At 41.2% G+C, this 16,666-nt stretch overlaps 1 protein-coding gene across 2 annotated transcripts in view; it reads right to left on the reverse strand.

Moving 5' to 3' along the window:
* Nucleotides 1-16,666, reverse strand: part of pcnx2 (pecanex 2) — a 30,606-nt gene that overhangs the window by 5,266 nt on the left and 8,674 nt on the right. For both annotated transcript variants that reach the window (XM_058386587.1, XM_058386588.1), the window contains exons 7-30: nt 16,314-16,456; nt 16,147-16,225; nt 15,870-16,005; nt 14,980-15,122; nt 14,288-14,441; nt 14,172-14,204; nt 13,911-14,082; nt 13,283-13,393; nt 13,109-13,200; nt 11,729-11,838; nt 11,482-11,587; nt 10,834-10,926; nt 10,437-10,587; nt 9,406-9,547; nt 8,783-8,960; nt 7,844-7,952; nt 6,725-6,854; nt 6,112-6,170; nt 5,469-5,684; nt 4,861-5,114; nt 3,764-3,997; nt 3,035-3,138; nt 2,633-2,777; nt 1,140-1,370 (exon numbers count right to left, since the gene is read on the reverse strand). In XM_058386587.1, coding sequence (XP_058242570.1) covers nt 1,140-1,370; nt 2,633-2,777; nt 3,035-3,138; nt 3,764-3,997; nt 4,861-5,114; nt 5,469-5,684; nt 6,112-6,170; nt 6,725-6,854; nt 7,844-7,952; nt 8,783-8,960; nt 9,406-9,547; nt 10,437-10,587; nt 10,834-10,926; nt 11,482-11,587; nt 11,729-11,838; nt 13,109-13,200; nt 13,283-13,393; nt 13,911-14,082; nt 14,172-14,204; nt 14,288-14,441; nt 14,980-15,122; nt 15,870-16,005; nt 16,147-16,225; nt 16,314-16,456 — 3,325 coding nt within the window. The remainder of the gene's footprint in view (nt 1-1,139; nt 1,371-2,632; nt 2,778-3,034; nt 3,139-3,763; nt 3,998-4,860; nt 5,115-5,468; nt 5,685-6,111; nt 6,171-6,724; nt 6,855-7,843; nt 7,953-8,782; nt 8,961-9,405; nt 9,548-10,436; nt 10,588-10,833; nt 10,927-11,481; nt 11,588-11,728; nt 11,839-13,108; nt 13,201-13,282; nt 13,394-13,910; nt 14,083-14,171; nt 14,205-14,287; nt 14,442-14,979; nt 15,123-15,869; nt 16,006-16,146; nt 16,226-16,313; nt 16,457-16,666) is intronic.

Raw genomic sequence — 16,666 nt, forward strand, 5'->3', positions numbered from 1 at the left:
ATTTCTTATCTGAAGTGTGCAAACGCTGTGCCTCCTCCATCACTGCTCTTTACTTGACTTTGCTCTTAAACAATTACTTCAAGTGAGTTTTTCTTCTGTTGGCTAAATTTCCAATTTCAACTAAAAGCTGTTTGCTGCCTTTTCTACAGTGTACATGTGCATCACAGAGCTTATGCTTCATTTGGTCATTTGCAAAAGTGAATTTCTTAGGATTATTTCCATTTCACTAAGGCACCAATCCAACAAATTGATCACCGCAAGCAGAAAGAGTTCTTAAGTGTAAGTCTTCAAGTAGACTGACTCCTTTTAAAGCTTTCCGGAAAGTACACCGATCAGCCTGAACATTAAAACCACCTGCCTAATAATGTGTAGGTTCTAATAATGCCTAATAATGTATTTAAGTCCTGCCAGTTGTGAGTTAAGGCCTCCATGGATTAGACTTGTTTGTCCAGCAAATGCTCGTTTAATCTGAGATCTAGGGAATCTGGAGGCCGTGTCAACACCTTGAACTCTTTGTCATGTTCTTCATAACCATTCCTGAACTATTTTTTTTACAGTGTGTTAGGGAGCATTATGCAGCTGAAAGAGCCTGAAGAAGCTTTATTATCAGCACACATACATTACAGCACAGTGAAATTCTTCTCTTCGCATATCCCAGCTGAGGAAGTTGAGGTCAGAGTGGAGGGGCAGGTATAATGCAGCGCTTTTGGAGCAGAGCGGGTTAAGGGCTTTGTTCAATTGCCTAACAGTGGCAGCTTGGCAGTGTTGGGGGCTTGAGCCCTGATCTTCCGGTCAACCACTTGAGCCACCACTGCCCCAGTTTAGGAAATACTGTTTCCATGAAGTGATATACTTAGTGTGCAACAATGTTTAGTGAGGTGGTACATGCCAGAGTAACATTCACATGGATGCCAGGACACAAGTATTCCCAGCAGAATAGTATCCTACTCCTTGACATGTGCCATTGTAATGAGATATTCAATGTTATTCACCTCAGCTGCCCATGGTTTTAATGTTTAGGCTAATCAGTGTAAATTTGGAAAGTTAATAAAATAATCAAAAAAGTGTTTTGGAGATTCAGCTACGGTGACTTTCCCAGATCGCTACAGATTGATATATTTTCTATTAAAATGTCTTACCTTGATGACTTTAAAGCTGAGGTAACGTTTATACAACATGATGATCTTATACTCGTCATTGCCATCGTCGTGTGTGTAACGCAGCGTCAGCAGCGTATCTCTGCTGGACAGCACGGCCTTCCGCCACGCCGGGTCGCCCTCATCACATATCACCAGCGAGCTCCTGTATGTGCTGATGGCCTCGTAAAGCACGGCCGGCTCCTCGCTCTCCTCCAAGCTCGTGAAGTGGTCCTGTCATCCAAACGCACAGCAATAGATAGTAATCAGCAAGCTTTTAGAAGATGACTAGATCTACAGAAATGTAGAACTAAACAAGGTCTGTGTTCAGTGTTTCTTCACTTTAGCAGGTTAGTGGGTTTGTAGGAAATGTTTAGAATCTGTGAAAGTATGAGTGCTTATAATTCACATGAAACGTAAACCACATATCAATTTTTATTTATTTATTTATCTGTATTAACTGTCCCAAGCCCGGATAAAATGGGAGGGTTGCGCCAGTAAGAGCATCCGGCATAAAAACCTGTGCCAAAGCAAATAAACGGACCAGATGATCCACTGTGGTGACCCCATACACTGCCCTAGTGTTTAATGGGGTAGTGGTAGCTCAAGTGATTAAAGCTCTGGGTTGTTGGTTGGAGGATTGGGGTTCAAGCCTCAGCACTGCCAATGTCTACTGTTAGGCAAATGAGCAAGGCCCTTAACCCTGTTTGCGCTAGGGCCACTGCATCAAAACTGCCCCTGAGCTCTGACCCCAACTTCCTTAGCTGGGATATGCAAAGAGAAGAATTCTACTGTGCTGTATTATACGTGTGGTGATAATAAATTCTTCTACTAGTGACATGACCAAGCCGTTCTGTGTAATATTTTTGTCCCTTTCTAATCTGTTTCTGTTTGCTGATCATCTGACCTGTCCCTGGGTTGGGTTGAACTTTCAACTTGCCTCAAATTTTTAAAGATCATTTCCATGTAATACATTTGTATTTAAGTGATTCCTCTTGAGAAAAGCAGCTGATCGTACTTTACAGCATTTAATGAAAACTAAAAACGTGAATCACGGAGTGATTACATTTTAAAAGCAGTTTTTCAGTCATTCTTTGTAAATGTTAACGGTGTTATTAATTATGCACAGGTCAACACTAGTCCTAACCCTAGTGAGCTGAGCCATATTGCATGTTCTTAAGTCATTAATAATAGATTAATAATAGCAATATATTTTGTCACTTTACATTTTTATAGACATTCTTTATAAATAATTAAAGAAAATACTTTTCTTTGCACAAAAGCTCTTAGGCAGTTGGGGTCTGAACACAGGTTATGGGCCTTGCTCAAAGACCCAATGCTGGCTGCTTGGCATTGCCGGGGCTTGAACTCCCAACCTTCCAATCAGCGCCTTAACCATTTGAGCCACCAATGCCCTTAGTCTTAATGATTTCTGAACAGAGGATGTTATTTTTGTCATTTTCTTGTCATCCTAGCAGCACTACACACATTCATACCTGATGAAGTTTGAGGCTCATCCTAACCGCTGGTGCAACCACCTTCTGGAGCAGATCCATGTCAGCGAAGACCCACTCGTCCTTGGAGGAGACGCGGAAATCTCCTTTGAACAAGGTGCTGAAGCCGTACAAGAAAGACTCCAAGCTGAGAGAGAAACAATAATGAGAGAGTCTTAAACTCTGTCGAAGTGTCAAAGTCACTCTGACCTCAGATGCGAAGTATTATAAAGACACTGGGTCATTCACAAGAACTGCATAAATATTTTACAAACCGATTGACCTTTTATCCATATTAAGGGTAGAGAGTTAAGGTTTTTGTTAAAAACACAACAGTATAATAGTGCTCTGGTGCCTTAACCATTGAGCCACCACTTCCTATATAAAATAAGGAACATACAGTACCTGTTGGACATATTATGCGATGCAGTGCCTAGAGATCTCCTGCCCAGGACTGACAGAGCAAAACACAAGGTGACCAGCAGAGAATCTTCATCACAGTCCACTGGCTGAGGAGAGAAAACACACACACATTCAAGTGGCTATTAAAATCTCTGTCAGCATAAATAAATATAACTAAAATAATATGTCTCAAATGATAGTTAAACTTTTGAGAGATTATTTTAAATTGCAAAACGTATCTAAGGTGGTTTTCTCACAGGGTATGTGTGCGTGCTGAGGAATGAAGCCAAGTGTGATTGTTCCCTGTGCCCCAGTAGCACTGGTCTGCTTTCAGACTCACGTGATTCAGTCGAACCCCAAAATCTTACTCCATCACAAACACTCATAGAACACAATGCGACACCTCGTCTAAACGATGTCCCACAATGTTCCCCTGATACTCACGTGTTGCAGAAAATAATGATGTTGTCATCGACTATCTCAGGTTAGTTTACTTCCTGAACAAGCGAGGACCCGAGTATGAGCTACTTTCATATTCACAGGAATTGCAGCACAGTTCCAGTGCAACTGAACTCACACCACCTCCTACAGGTAGTCTCAGATTCATAATCGCAGTGCACTTCCCGTTCTGAATCACAGCTTTGTCATGCTCTGTTTCAGACTAAACTACCAGTGTGAAACCAGTGCCAGTGAATCTTTCATTTAAACAGTACTGTGACAACTGTATCTCACTTGCTCCATCTTGCTGGTGCAGTACTGGATCCACTCCAGATAGACGTTGCAGTAGCTGGCCCTGGTGACGCCTTGTAGACAGTGGACGTAGTCCTCGTCGATCTTAACACTGAACACCACCGGGTCTCTCTCTATGTAGTGCCATTTACTGTAGGGCTGCAGGGCCTCGTGGATCGACTGCTCCTTAAGCCACGTCTGTAGCTTCGGGTTGATCACCAGGTAGTAGATGATACTCTGATGACAGAAAATGTGGCATAGATATTATTTTGTGTCATATCAGCTACCAGATCATAGAACATTCCTCCATGCTTCCCTTATTTATATGGTATGGCTACTGAGCTAAAGTCCTTTGTTCAGTACAGGACACAGTCGATTTCTTGATTCTGACTGGTGAGATATTGAGAACAGCTCAACCACTCATGAAAAAGCATGTTGCTGATATGGTGAGCTTTTCTATGAGGAGATTTATCAGTTATTTTTGCATTTTTGAAAGGAGTCAGCACTTTACAGTCAATGTAACGTCACACTTCAGGACCACAAGGGGTTAAAATGTAATACACTACATTGCCAAAAGTTTTGGGATATCTGCCATTAACATGCACATGAATGTTATATGGAGTTGGTCCGCCCTTTGCAGCTATAACAGCTTCAACTCTTCTTGGAAGGCTTTCCAAAAGGTTTAGGAGTGTGTTTTGGGAATTTTTGACCATTCCTCTGGAAAAGCATTTGTGAGGTCAGGCACTGGTGTTGGACGTGAAGGCCTGGCTCGCAGTCTCTGCTCTAATTTTCTCAATTTTAACTGGTGTGCAGTCATGTTGGAACAGGTAGGGATCATCCCCAAACTGTTCCCACAAAGTTGGGAGCATGAAATTGTCCAAAATGTCCTGGTATGCTGAAGCATTAAGAGTTCCTTTCACTGGAACTAAGGGGCCAAGCCCAGCTCCTGAAAAACAAAACCTGAATTCAACAATTTGGAGGGGTGTCCCAAAACCTTTTTGCTCTTTTTTGTCTGTGAGACTCAGTACAGAAGTAGCAGTGGTCTCTTCATACCATGAACCATCCCAAACTTGTGAAACTTCTTTCACAACGATTGATACCTTGAGGTAGTAGGTGATGAGCAGTTTGCGAAGGTCATAGAGCTGCAGCATGGTGGCTGCGTTGTTCTCACTGATGCTGTAGCTCTGAAGCACATATTTGGTGGTGGTGAGCTCCCAAGCAAGCCAGCGCAGATTAAACGCAGCGTTACATGAGAGGACGTGGGCCAGGTGACCCGGTTCACAACAGCAGCAGCCCTCATCTTCCTCCACACCCTCAGTAATGGCTTCCACCTCCCGCTGCTGACAGTAAGTGCCTGATCAGATAGAATGAAGGAGAACAGTAAGCAACTTTTATATTCAATATTTTGGACAATGAAGTGATTGGAGAGAGACAGATACGAAGAGACAAAAAGAGATGCGCCTGAATGTGGTTCCTTAAGGGTTCTTTAAATGGTTCCAGATTTCTCAAGAGGTTTTCCACCAGTCCACTAATGATCTCTTCTTTATAGTATGTATAAATACTAACGTTTACTGCATTTCTAATACTCTTACCAATCACAAAGGCTGTATTTCTTTTCAGTTAAACTCAACAGTATCTTAACTGCATTGTTTTAATAATAACTGACCGTTAGCCTGTTATATGCATTTTTTCTTTTATAACTACTTACCCCTGAACTCGAGCCCCCTCAGCTGGAAGGTTACAAGTCCGTTGCCAACCTCGATGAGATGTATGAGAGCGTTGAGGTAATCGGAGGCCAGGATGAAGCAGTCGCCTGCGCTATAGTTCCCCCAGCGGCCCAGCAGCAGATCCCCACACAGAGAGTGCTGCAGAGAACGTGTCAGGTACTCGTAGAAGATCGAGTTCAGATTGTTATCATCACAGCCTGGACGGAAGAAAAGGATTTCTTATCAAGTGGGTGCATCTACAATATTGACGTATAATAATACGATGACACTAATCCAAGCACTTTTCTAGAAACATACTAATTTTAGGTGTAAAATGTCAGCTGCCAGAAAAAATCAGGCAATAGAATAAAATCATTTCATGCTGGAAATATCTAGAAATAGCCTTAATAATCTAAACTATTATCTAATAATCTAAATTATTATCACAATCTCATAAAGGATTATTAGATATAATAAATTATATTTATCATATTCAAGATACACTTGAACAGCTTTAGTAGGAATGAAATAAAGTTTTTTTTTTTAATATAATCCATCAGCAATCTTCTGAATCAAGAGCAGAAGCATTGTACTCATGTGTACATGTACATTATTGGCTCTAAAGTTAAGCAGATAAAGATTTACCGGTGTCCTTGTCAATCTGAGACATCAGTCGGCTGTTGGAATTGTCAACACGTTTGGTGCTGAAAAAATGACAAATCAGAAATATCATTAAATAATTAATAAGTGTCATAAAATAAGTCATATAGGCTTCGTTTAAATTAAATAAATGTGGGAAAACTGATGATATTCCAATATTTTCTCTAAGGGAAATCAATCCATCCATCCATCCATCCAGCCAGCCATCCATCCATTTATCCATCCAGCCATCCATCCATTTATCCATCCAGCCATCCATCCATTTATCCATCCAGCCATCCATCCATTTATCCATTCAGCCAGCCATCCATCCAGCCATTTATCCATCCAGCCATCCATCCATCCATCCATTTATCCATCCAGCCATCCATCCATTTATACATCCAGCCATCCATCCAGCCATCCATCCATTTATCCATCCAGCCATCCATCCATTTATCCATCCAGCCATCCATCCATTCAGCCATCCATCCAGCCCAGTTATATACAGTTACCACCCATCCCAACCCAGTTATATACAGTACAGTAATCTGGAAGACATTCTTCTGCATAAAGTAGTTTTTCACCCAACCCTGCATTTTCAGTCAGGGTTTCTTACTTATAGTTTCTTTCCCAAAACTTGACAGGACGTGGGTAGGATGTGATAAAAATGGCACTGCCCAGAAACGGGCTCAGTGGAGTGTAAAAGACGGTGGTGATGAATGTCTGTACCAACAGCATAGCAGAATCTGGGCGCTTCTATTAAGGAAAATCAGAATGAATAATGAAAGTTACACATCTTCAGAATGTTCAGATTATACGAAATAACTGTGTAGATTTCTGTTGAGTAGAAGTGTCTGGACAAACTGTTTTAAACCAAAGGCGCTTGCATTTAATTCCCGAGTGACACGTGGACTGAGAGTGGAGGATTTTTTTCTTTTCTATCATATATAATCTAATTCAAAGTAAAAGCAAGAGACAGTTTGAAAATGAAAACTTAAAAAGCATGATATGATGATATTTAGTGGGTGGGATATATTAGGCAGCAAGTGAACATTTTGTCCTCAAAGTTGATGTGTTAGAAGCAGGAAAAATGGACAAGCGTAAGGATTTGAGCGAGTTTGACCAGGGCCAAATTGTGATGGCTAGAAGACTGGATCAGAGCATCTCCAAAACTGCAGCTCTTGTGAGGTGTTCCTGGTCTGCAGTGGTCAGTATCTATTAAAAGTGGTCCAAGGAAGGAACAGTGGTGATCATGGGTGGCCAAGGCTCATTGATGCATGTGGGGAGCAAAGGCTGGCCCGTGTGATCCGATCCAACAGACGAGCTACTGTTGCTCAAATTGCTGAAGAAGTTAATGCTGGTTCTGATAGAAAGGTGTCAAAATACACAGTATATGACGGGTCAGGACTGTTTAAGCAGCAAAAGAGGGACCAATACAATATTTAGCAGGTGGTCATAATGTTATGCCTGTTTGGTGTATTGTTGAATATTGTAATTACATAAAGCTGTCAATCAGGGGCAGTGTAGCAGTACAAAAATTTCAGACTCGTGTGTTTAAATGAATTTTACTTAAAAGCAATAGTGGAATAGTGCTCAAGTCTGTAGGTCTAAGTACCAAATACGGTGAATTTCAGTATTAAAATATCATTACACAACTCTTAATACAGCCGCAAATTTTTTTTCTATCATTCAACTATGCAGTAATTCCAGCATGCAGGTCAGACTGTAAGGATACGTGGCACGGCGAAGGGCTGGGCGAAGGCGTGAAAGGCGCTGCCCCATGCTATCTGCCAGGGAGCAATGTAGACTAGAACAAAGTGCAGCTTGTGCAGAAGATCCCAGAGCTGCAGACAAAACACAGAGCAGCTGACAATAAACAAACACTGTTATTTTGGGCCCTTAAGCACATTCTGAGCTGAATCCGCAAACAACGTGGAGAACTGATACTATTCGACTAGACGGAATAAAAACAACGGAGTTGCTTGTCTGAAATCCAGAGTAATGCTTAAGACACAATATTAATGAAATTTTACTCTATAAATAATGAAGACGTACTACAGGTAAGGATGTCATACACTATATTGCCAAAAGTTTTGGGACACCCCTCCAAATCATTGAATTCATGTTTTGTTTGTCAGGGGTTGGGTTTGGCCCCTTCCAGTGAAAGGAACTCTTAATGCTTCAGCATACCAAGGCATTTTGGACAATTTCATGCTCCCAACTTTGTAGGACCAGTTTGGGGATGGCACATGACTGCACACCAGTGCAGAAAGCAAGTCCTGACCTTAAACTGATAGAACACCTTTGGGATGAATTAGAGTGGAGACTGTGAGCCAGGCCTTCTCGTCCAACATCAGTGCCTGACCTCACAAATGCAGTTCTAGAGGAATGGTCACAAATTCCCATAAACACACTCCTAAACCTTGTGGAAAGCCTTCCCAGAAGAGTTGAAGCTGTTATAGCTGCAAAGGGCGGGACAACTCCATATTACATTCATGTGCATGTAAAGGCAGATGTCCTACTTCTGGCCTCCGCTCTAATTCATCCCAATCGTGTTCTAAGTGGTGTCCCAAAACTTTTGCCAATATAGTGTATTTAGTGTATTAGAGACCTGTAAATATCCTGGACTCTGGAGTTATAAGGCTGTCACATGGAGGCTGTCAAAAGAGCTCACCTTATGGAAGACTATGGACATGAGGAAGAAGTTGAGCAGGAAGGTCTCAGAAGCACTGCTGTAGTCGAACTCGAAGAAAATGATGGTGAAGATGAGCGTGAGGAACTGGTAGCTGGGATTGCAGAAGGACGAGCGCAGGAGCTTCATCCCAGCAACTGTCATCAATAAGACATCACAGCTGGAGCGAGACACAGACACCTGAGAAACTCAGGTGAAGGGGCAAGACACAGCCAAGCAAAGCACAGAGACATCAGGACAGGACGGGAAGCTAACAGCTAACGCTGACAAGCGCTAAGGCTAATCACTGACCAGAGACATAACAAACTGGTACTAATAATATATGCATAGAAATGTCTTTAGATGTTCAAAACCTCATTTTTATACATAATTACACCCATAAACATGTTGAATCAACTGTGTTATCATTATATATGATTAAAGTAATCGAGTTATGCTGATTTATTAGTTTTTAGTTTCATGTCTCTACTGTAAATTAAAACCCAAAGTCATAATGTCTCTCCCATTCTACTAGGACACTTTACAACTTGACACAAGCTTCCCTTTTTAAAATGTTGTGCCGTCTAAAAGAGATTTTTTTATTCTAATGCTGCACAGACACTTACTGTATACCCAGCTTTTTCCGGTGGCTGAGGGCGAAGCCGTCATTAGTAAGGGCACTGAGCACAATGGCGGGGTAAACAACATACTTCTCAAAACTCAAGAGCCCTACATAGAGCCGCTCAAACCACATCAACTGAGCATCCTCTGTAATGCATCCATCAGATACACACACACACACACACAGAGCGAGAGTGAGGCATTGCTTTCTCTATACAGTGCTGCAGATTACAAATCAAAGAAATGAATCAGCAAAACGTGGCAAAGTCCGGGACAAATGATCGAAATATGAAATCCATAAGGTTCCATCTTCCACTGCACATTATAAAACTTTTTGACACAGAAAATTGGAACTGTGCTTTTATCATTGGCTTCAGGCCCAGTACCTGTATTTGTGTACCTGTCCAAGAACATGACCTAAGGGTTATTTTTGGTTGTTGATTCAGTACTCAGACCCAGATGAATATAGAATAAAAATAAATAATAAAAGAAAATCACTTACATTGGATTGCTGCGTATTGCTACTGAGTACAATTTTTTTTCTTCAGCATTAGGGGTTCAAATTAACCGTTTCATCATCGGTAGAAGTTATTGCCTTGTTATCATTGACGAGATTTTAAAACCATATATGTTCAACGATGAACTGAACAAGGATGCTATTGCCAATAATGGTGTTATGCTAAAAATAAGTAGCTTAGTCTCGCTTCCTGTCATCAATGTGACCATTTCATGTTTTTGCCTCTGAAGTTAATGGAAAATTAACTAGAATTAGAAACCACAGTATTACTGGCCTGTTTGATCTGGTTCCTTTTTTTTATTACTATTATTACTGACCATACAGGGGAAACCCCCCCAAAGAGTCACACCTTCCATGGAAATGTATAATTATACAGCATGGCTCAGATATCACTGAGAGTGCAATTAAACTGTCACTAACATTACACTGAATATTGAGCCTTATCATTAAATTATTATTCATGATCCAGGAAATGGATCTATAACAGTAAGAACTGTAGCATTAAGGGAGAGCACCTACCTGTGGGCTCAAACTGGGAGTATTCTTTACTCTTAAGCACTGGATGAGAGATCCACAGCCAGGGATGGTGTTTGCGTAGCTGAGGGATGAGATAGTGAGTGACGAAGCCCACGGTTGCTGCCAGGGCATACAGCACTATGGTGACAAAGGGCTGTGTTTAAAACATAAGACGTGTTAGTTGAAATGGAGCAACCTCATTGGCTATGCATATGCTCTAATAACGATCTCTGAAATTGACTTCATGACCATAAGCTTCTAGGACCAAATAAATCAAATTACTGCTGTTGATTGTTGTTTATGACTAAAGTTTATAGCATTGGGATTTGGGAATTATACATTAATATTCTGAGGAAAACTCTTATTGTCCGAATATTTTCAGAAAATCAGAAAAGCTCACCCTTAAAGACAGGAAGACAGTACTGGCAGTAACAGCAAAAGTCAAAACTGAAGCGACGGTGCACACAACCAGATCAGAGATCAGTATCTGTCTCTGAGAAAAGAAAAAAAAAACCCATGGTCAATCGATTTACATTTTCAGCATTTGGCAGACATTGTTATCCAGAGTGGCTTATCACATTTACACTGATCAGGCATAGCATTATGAGCACTGATGATGTCCTCATCATGGCACCTGTTAGTGGGTGGGATATATTAGACAGCAAGTGAACATTTTATCCCAAGTTGATGTGTTAGAAGCAGGAAAAATGTCCAAGTGTAAGGATTTGAGCGAATTTGATAAGAGCCAAATGTGATGTGATGGCTAGACGACTGGATCAGAGCATCTCCAAAACTGCAGCTTTTGTAGGGTGTTCCTGGTCTGCAGTGGTCAGTATCTATCAAAAGTGGTCAAAGGAAGGAACAGTGGTGAACCGGAGACAGGGTCATGGGCAGCCAAGGGGGGAGTGAAGGCTGGCCCGTGTGATCCGATCCGACAGACGAGCTTCTGTTGCTCATATTGCTGAAGAAGTTAATGCTGGTTCTGATAGAAAGGTGTCAGAAGGTGTAAGAGACCAAATAGTTGCTTTATCTGGAACATGATCCTTACCACTGAGCTCTGGAGCTTTTCTGGAAGAGGATCTTCATTCTCAGTGGGCTCTTCCTCCATCTCGCCTTCCTCCAGCGCTGGCATGAATTTGGATTTAAATAAAGCACTGAGATAAGAGACAGAGAAAAATAGCATTTATTAATCAGGTGTGTGATATCTGATGTATCTCTTTTGGATCTTGCAGAGAAGAATAATATAAAAAATACTAGCAGAGTAATAATATACTATCCAAATATGGTTTTCTTACAACAGTACAGAGGGGTCACTGCTTTGTCGACTGAGATGATACGAAAGGGCTACCAGCAGAGCACAAAACCCGGAGAACAGGGCTGGGATGTGCTGCTCGTTCCAAGGTTCCTGCACACATCAGCAATCAGGTCAAATTTACACCCTGGTGACATTTTGATATAAACTGAGTGCACCAGACTAGTCTTAACTAACAGATGTTTGCACTACTGGCCTACTGAAACATGTGACATGGCTTTGTGGCTTCATGGTTGCTAAGTGCATATGAGCTATATGTCCTATTAAGTCCTATTTACCATCGTCCTTAATAAACACAAGCCGATTCAAATGAAGCATTAAATCTACCAAGCTATTGATTATTTTCTAATAACATCACATTCTCGTTGTGTCTTAATTCTTTTATCATTACTTGTTAGATATTGTACAGTTTGTATATGTCTCTATATGATGCACCACTGCATAATAACGAGTTTAAGGACTGATTCATTCATTTCAGAACTTTATTTTAGACGTGAGCCGTTTATTCCTATTTGTATGTAGTTAGCAGTTGGGTAAAATAACCTATTTGTCGGTGACATAAATAATCACATCAGCAGAACTGGGTTGTAAGAAATGGGACAGGAAGTTAGAGCTTCACTTAAAATCAGAAAAAGTACCATTCTGGTTTTTAGACACACAAACATCACTCACGTCAGAGCAGACATGTTCATTTCTGATCAAAGACATATCAGCTATACACCGACCAGGCATAACATTATGACCACCTGAGCACCCTGAATGGTCTGCGGCTATGCAGCCCCACACGCAACAAACTGTGATGCACTGTGTATTCTGACACCTTTCTATCAGAACCAGCATTAACTTCTTCAGCAATTTGTGCAACAGTAGCTCGTCTGTTGGATCGGATCACACGGGTCAGCCTTCGCTCCCCACGTGCATCAATGAGCTTTGGTTGCCCATGACCATGTTGCGGGTTCACCACTGTTCCTTCCTTCGACCACTTTTGATAGATACTGACCACTGCAGACCAGGAACACCTCACAAGAGCTGCAGTTTTGGAGATGCTCTGATCCAGTGGTCTAGCCATCACTTGTCAAATTCGCTCAAATCCTTACTCTTGTCCATTTTTCCTGCTTCTAACACATCAACTTTGAGGACAAAATGTTCACTTGCTGCCTAATATATCCCACCCACTAACAGGTGCCATGATGAGGAGATCATCAGTGTTATTCACTTCACCTCTCACTGCTCATAATGTTATGCCTGATCAGTGTAGGTATGAACAGGAATAGCTGGCCCATTCCCCACTATTCATTCATTCAACCAGCTTTTTCGAAAACAAACAGCATCATAAGAAGTGTATTTTTATATTAAACCCCACCTTCAGTGCACCGAGACAGAATCCATACAGTAATGTTAACACCATCAGACTCCTCCCTATACAGTAGACCGCTGACAGGAGTCCAGTTGCAGCTGAGAAGAAAAGAAAAGGTCAGTGAGACATCCCATTACGTTGTTTTTACCTTGTACAAAATTACAGAAAATTATTACATACCTGTTCCACCAAAGAAGTGTATGTCAATTTGCTCGAGAACGTAAATAACAAATGTGTTGATTTGTGGGAAGAGCCCGAGGAGGAAAGTTAATGGAAAGCAGTATGTAAAGCCTGAAAAGAGCAAAGGAAAAAGTATACTAAAGCATACATTATTATATATACATGTTCAATCCAAATACTAAAATACATTTTTATATTAATATATTTATTATTTATTAATTATTATATTATATATAATATAAATTATAGTGTAATTGAGCAGTGTAATATTTTTAATCGTTCTTTAAATAGAATATAAATCAAATCTCTCTTCATATGCTTTCTAATCTATACAAACAGCTTCAAATCGCAATCTTAATTCATTTCTTAAAAAAATAATGTGATTCAGAGAACAATGTGTCTACAATTCTCCTTTTTCACTCTGACCAATGACTATTTATGCATACTACATGACCCTGGACAAACATGGTCAATTAAAAATGCTACTGTATTGTAATAATTTAGTGTGTGTGTGTGTGTGTATTGGGTGTGGGTATGGGTGTGTGTATTGTTCTTTACAGAATGGAAGTCAGAAAATGAGTAAAATCATACCACATAAAACACACAGCTCTTAATACACAATACTTACCTATTAAAACATCTTGTACAAATCGCAGCGTGTCTGACATGACAATCGTAATGCCATATAAGGTGAACACAGGAAGGTCTGATCTTTTCAGTATCAACTCCAGAATCCAAATAAGGCCACAAAACATGCAGAAATACGCAGCTCGACTGTAGGCAATGATTTGATTATGTCCCTAAAAACAACAGCCATAAAAGATGGTGAGTCCTAAATGAACCCAGTTACATGCCACAATTAACGTTGCTCTGATTCAGCCGAACTCACGTGAGTAGGTGACGCAGCGTCCGGCTGGACACTCTGCAAACACAAAGAACAGTTTAGAACAGGTTGTAACAAAGCCATATGTTATGGTATATAAGTAGTACAGGGAGCTGCGTTACCTTTAATAACGAGTACTGACAGCTAGCCATGACGAGACAAAACTGGAAAACCCAGAAGTCCTTGAAGCAACCCTGGTTCAGGAGTACAAAGCCCAGAAAGGCAACCAGGAATGCTAAACTCACAGCAGCCATGTTCTCCTTCCAGTCCTGATTCCTGTAAAAGTGATTAGTTTGGTTTCAGATGCTTCATACCTAAGTTAATATACAACATACACAGATCTGGCGTAACATTATGAGCAGTGAGAGGTGAAGTGAATAACACTGATGATCTCCTCATCATGGCACCTGTTAGTGGGTGGGATATATTAGGCAGCAAGTGAACATTTTGTCCTCAAAGTTGATGTGTTAGGAGCAGGAAAAATGGGCAGGCGTAAGGATTTGAGCGAGTTTGACAAGGGGCAAATTGTGATGGCTAGATGACTGGATCAGAGCATCTCCAAAACTGCAGCTCTTGTGGGGTGTTCCCGGTCTGCAGTGGTCAGTATCTGGAGTGCTCAGTATCTATCAAAAGTATCCTTTAAGTCCTTACATGACTTAAAGGATCTGTTGCTAACATCTTTGTACCACAAAACACCTTCAGGGATCTAGTGCAGTCCAGGGCTGATTTGGCAGCAAAAGGGGAACCAACATAATATTAGGCAGGTGGTCATAATGTTATGCCTGATAGGTGTATACAACAGTACATTTCTGACCTGTCCAGCAGCGCCATTAAGGTCAGCCGATCGTACAAGATGTTGATCCATTTCCCTGGAAAAACTTTCAGCTTATAATAGAGCTTCCGGGACGGCTTCTCCTCAGTGGTCGTGTCAGAAGAGTCGTCCAGAGAATCCTCTTCCTGCGCTCAAACGATAGAAGCACACTGATCTGAAAGCTGCTCATTTTATAGTCAACTAATAGCAATGTGGAAATATCAGAACAACAACAAAAAAAAACCCACACACACAACACAGAAAATCTCTGTATGAGGATCATTACATTTACAGCGTTTGGTAGAACAGCTTACATTCTGTCATGTTTTATGTTCCCGTTCTGCAATGGTCAGTATCTATTAAAAGTGGTCCAAGGAAAGGTTCAAGAAAATGCTATTCCCTGGTGGCTGTGGCCTCTTTCAGCAGGATAATGCGCCGTGCCACAAAGCAAAAATAATTCAGGAATGGTTTGATGAGCACAACAATGAGTTTGAGGTGTTGACTTGGCCTCCAAATTCCCCAGATCTCAATCCAATCGAGCATCTGTGGGATGTGCTGGACAAACAAGTCTAGTCCATAGAGGCCCCACCTTGCAACTTACAGGGCTTAAAGGATCTGCTGCTAACATCTTGGTACCAGATACCACAGCACACCTTCAGGGATCTAGTGGAGTCCATGCCTCGATGGGTCAGGGCTGTTTTGGCAGTAAAAGGAGGCCAACACAATATTAGGCATAAGTCATAATGTTATGCCTGATCGGTGTATACAGCTCTGGATGGCTATAATTATCTCTGCTTCTGTCTCGCCTCCCTCAGTACATGGTCTAACACGTGTTTGTAGTGAGGAAATGCATTCTCCTGTCCAGCTCGGAGATAGAAAATAGTATTTCTTGCCTGAAAGATCTCGGGGTGTGTCCTCCTGGGCCGAAGCCGATGAGCTGGAATGATGCGGCGCTGAAACGGACAATCGGGATGCCCGCCCACTAACCCATCCTGGCACTCCGAGTTGGAGGATGTGGAAAGGAGATCACTAACCGAAGATAACAAAGCAAAGGCAGAGATGATCATGTAGATCATGTAAATTTCTAAAGCAAGTAGCCAAATCTAGTGAATTTTTTCTGTAAATAGATTCATCGAAATCTGATATGATAGTCCAGGCTTTTCACTCTACCATATGTTCCCCGTGATGAGTTCAGCTCCGAGTGGTAAATTTAGTGCTCTTTCATTGTACAGCTTTCGAGGTCTGTCCCCTGGAAAACATTTCTCATTAAGACTTAAAAAAACAAATAATTTATACATTTGTCATGATATAATAATCGTCACATAGTTTTCACTTACTGTGCACCGTGTGGAAGGTGTAGGCCTCCTCTTTGGATGTTGCCTCTGGTCTACAGATGACCTGCAGCATTGAGCTCTCTGACTGAGAGGTCTGAGAGGGCAGCGAGTCGTAGTCCGGATCCCTCTCTTTATCTGTCTGGGGACTGAAAGAGAGAAGGGAAAATGTTTTCTGCTGCGTAATCTATTATACAGCTGTCCAGCAGTATGGTTTTGTTGATGTGTTGCTGGTTTATATTGCTGGTATTAATACCTAGCTAACTACATTATATTGACTGTTACTATATATTAGTGTATGGTATGCGCTACAGAAATATTGGGGCTGATATATGACTGGTGCAGAAAACCTTCAAGTC

Source organism: Hemibagrus wyckioides, linkage group LG03, assembly GCF_019097595.1.
Source record: "Hemibagrus wyckioides isolate EC202008001 linkage group LG03, SWU_Hwy_1.0, whole genome shotgun sequence".
In the NCBI taxonomy this organism is placed as follows: domain Eukaryota; kingdom Metazoa; phylum Chordata; class Actinopteri; order Siluriformes; family Bagridae; genus Hemibagrus; species Hemibagrus wyckioides.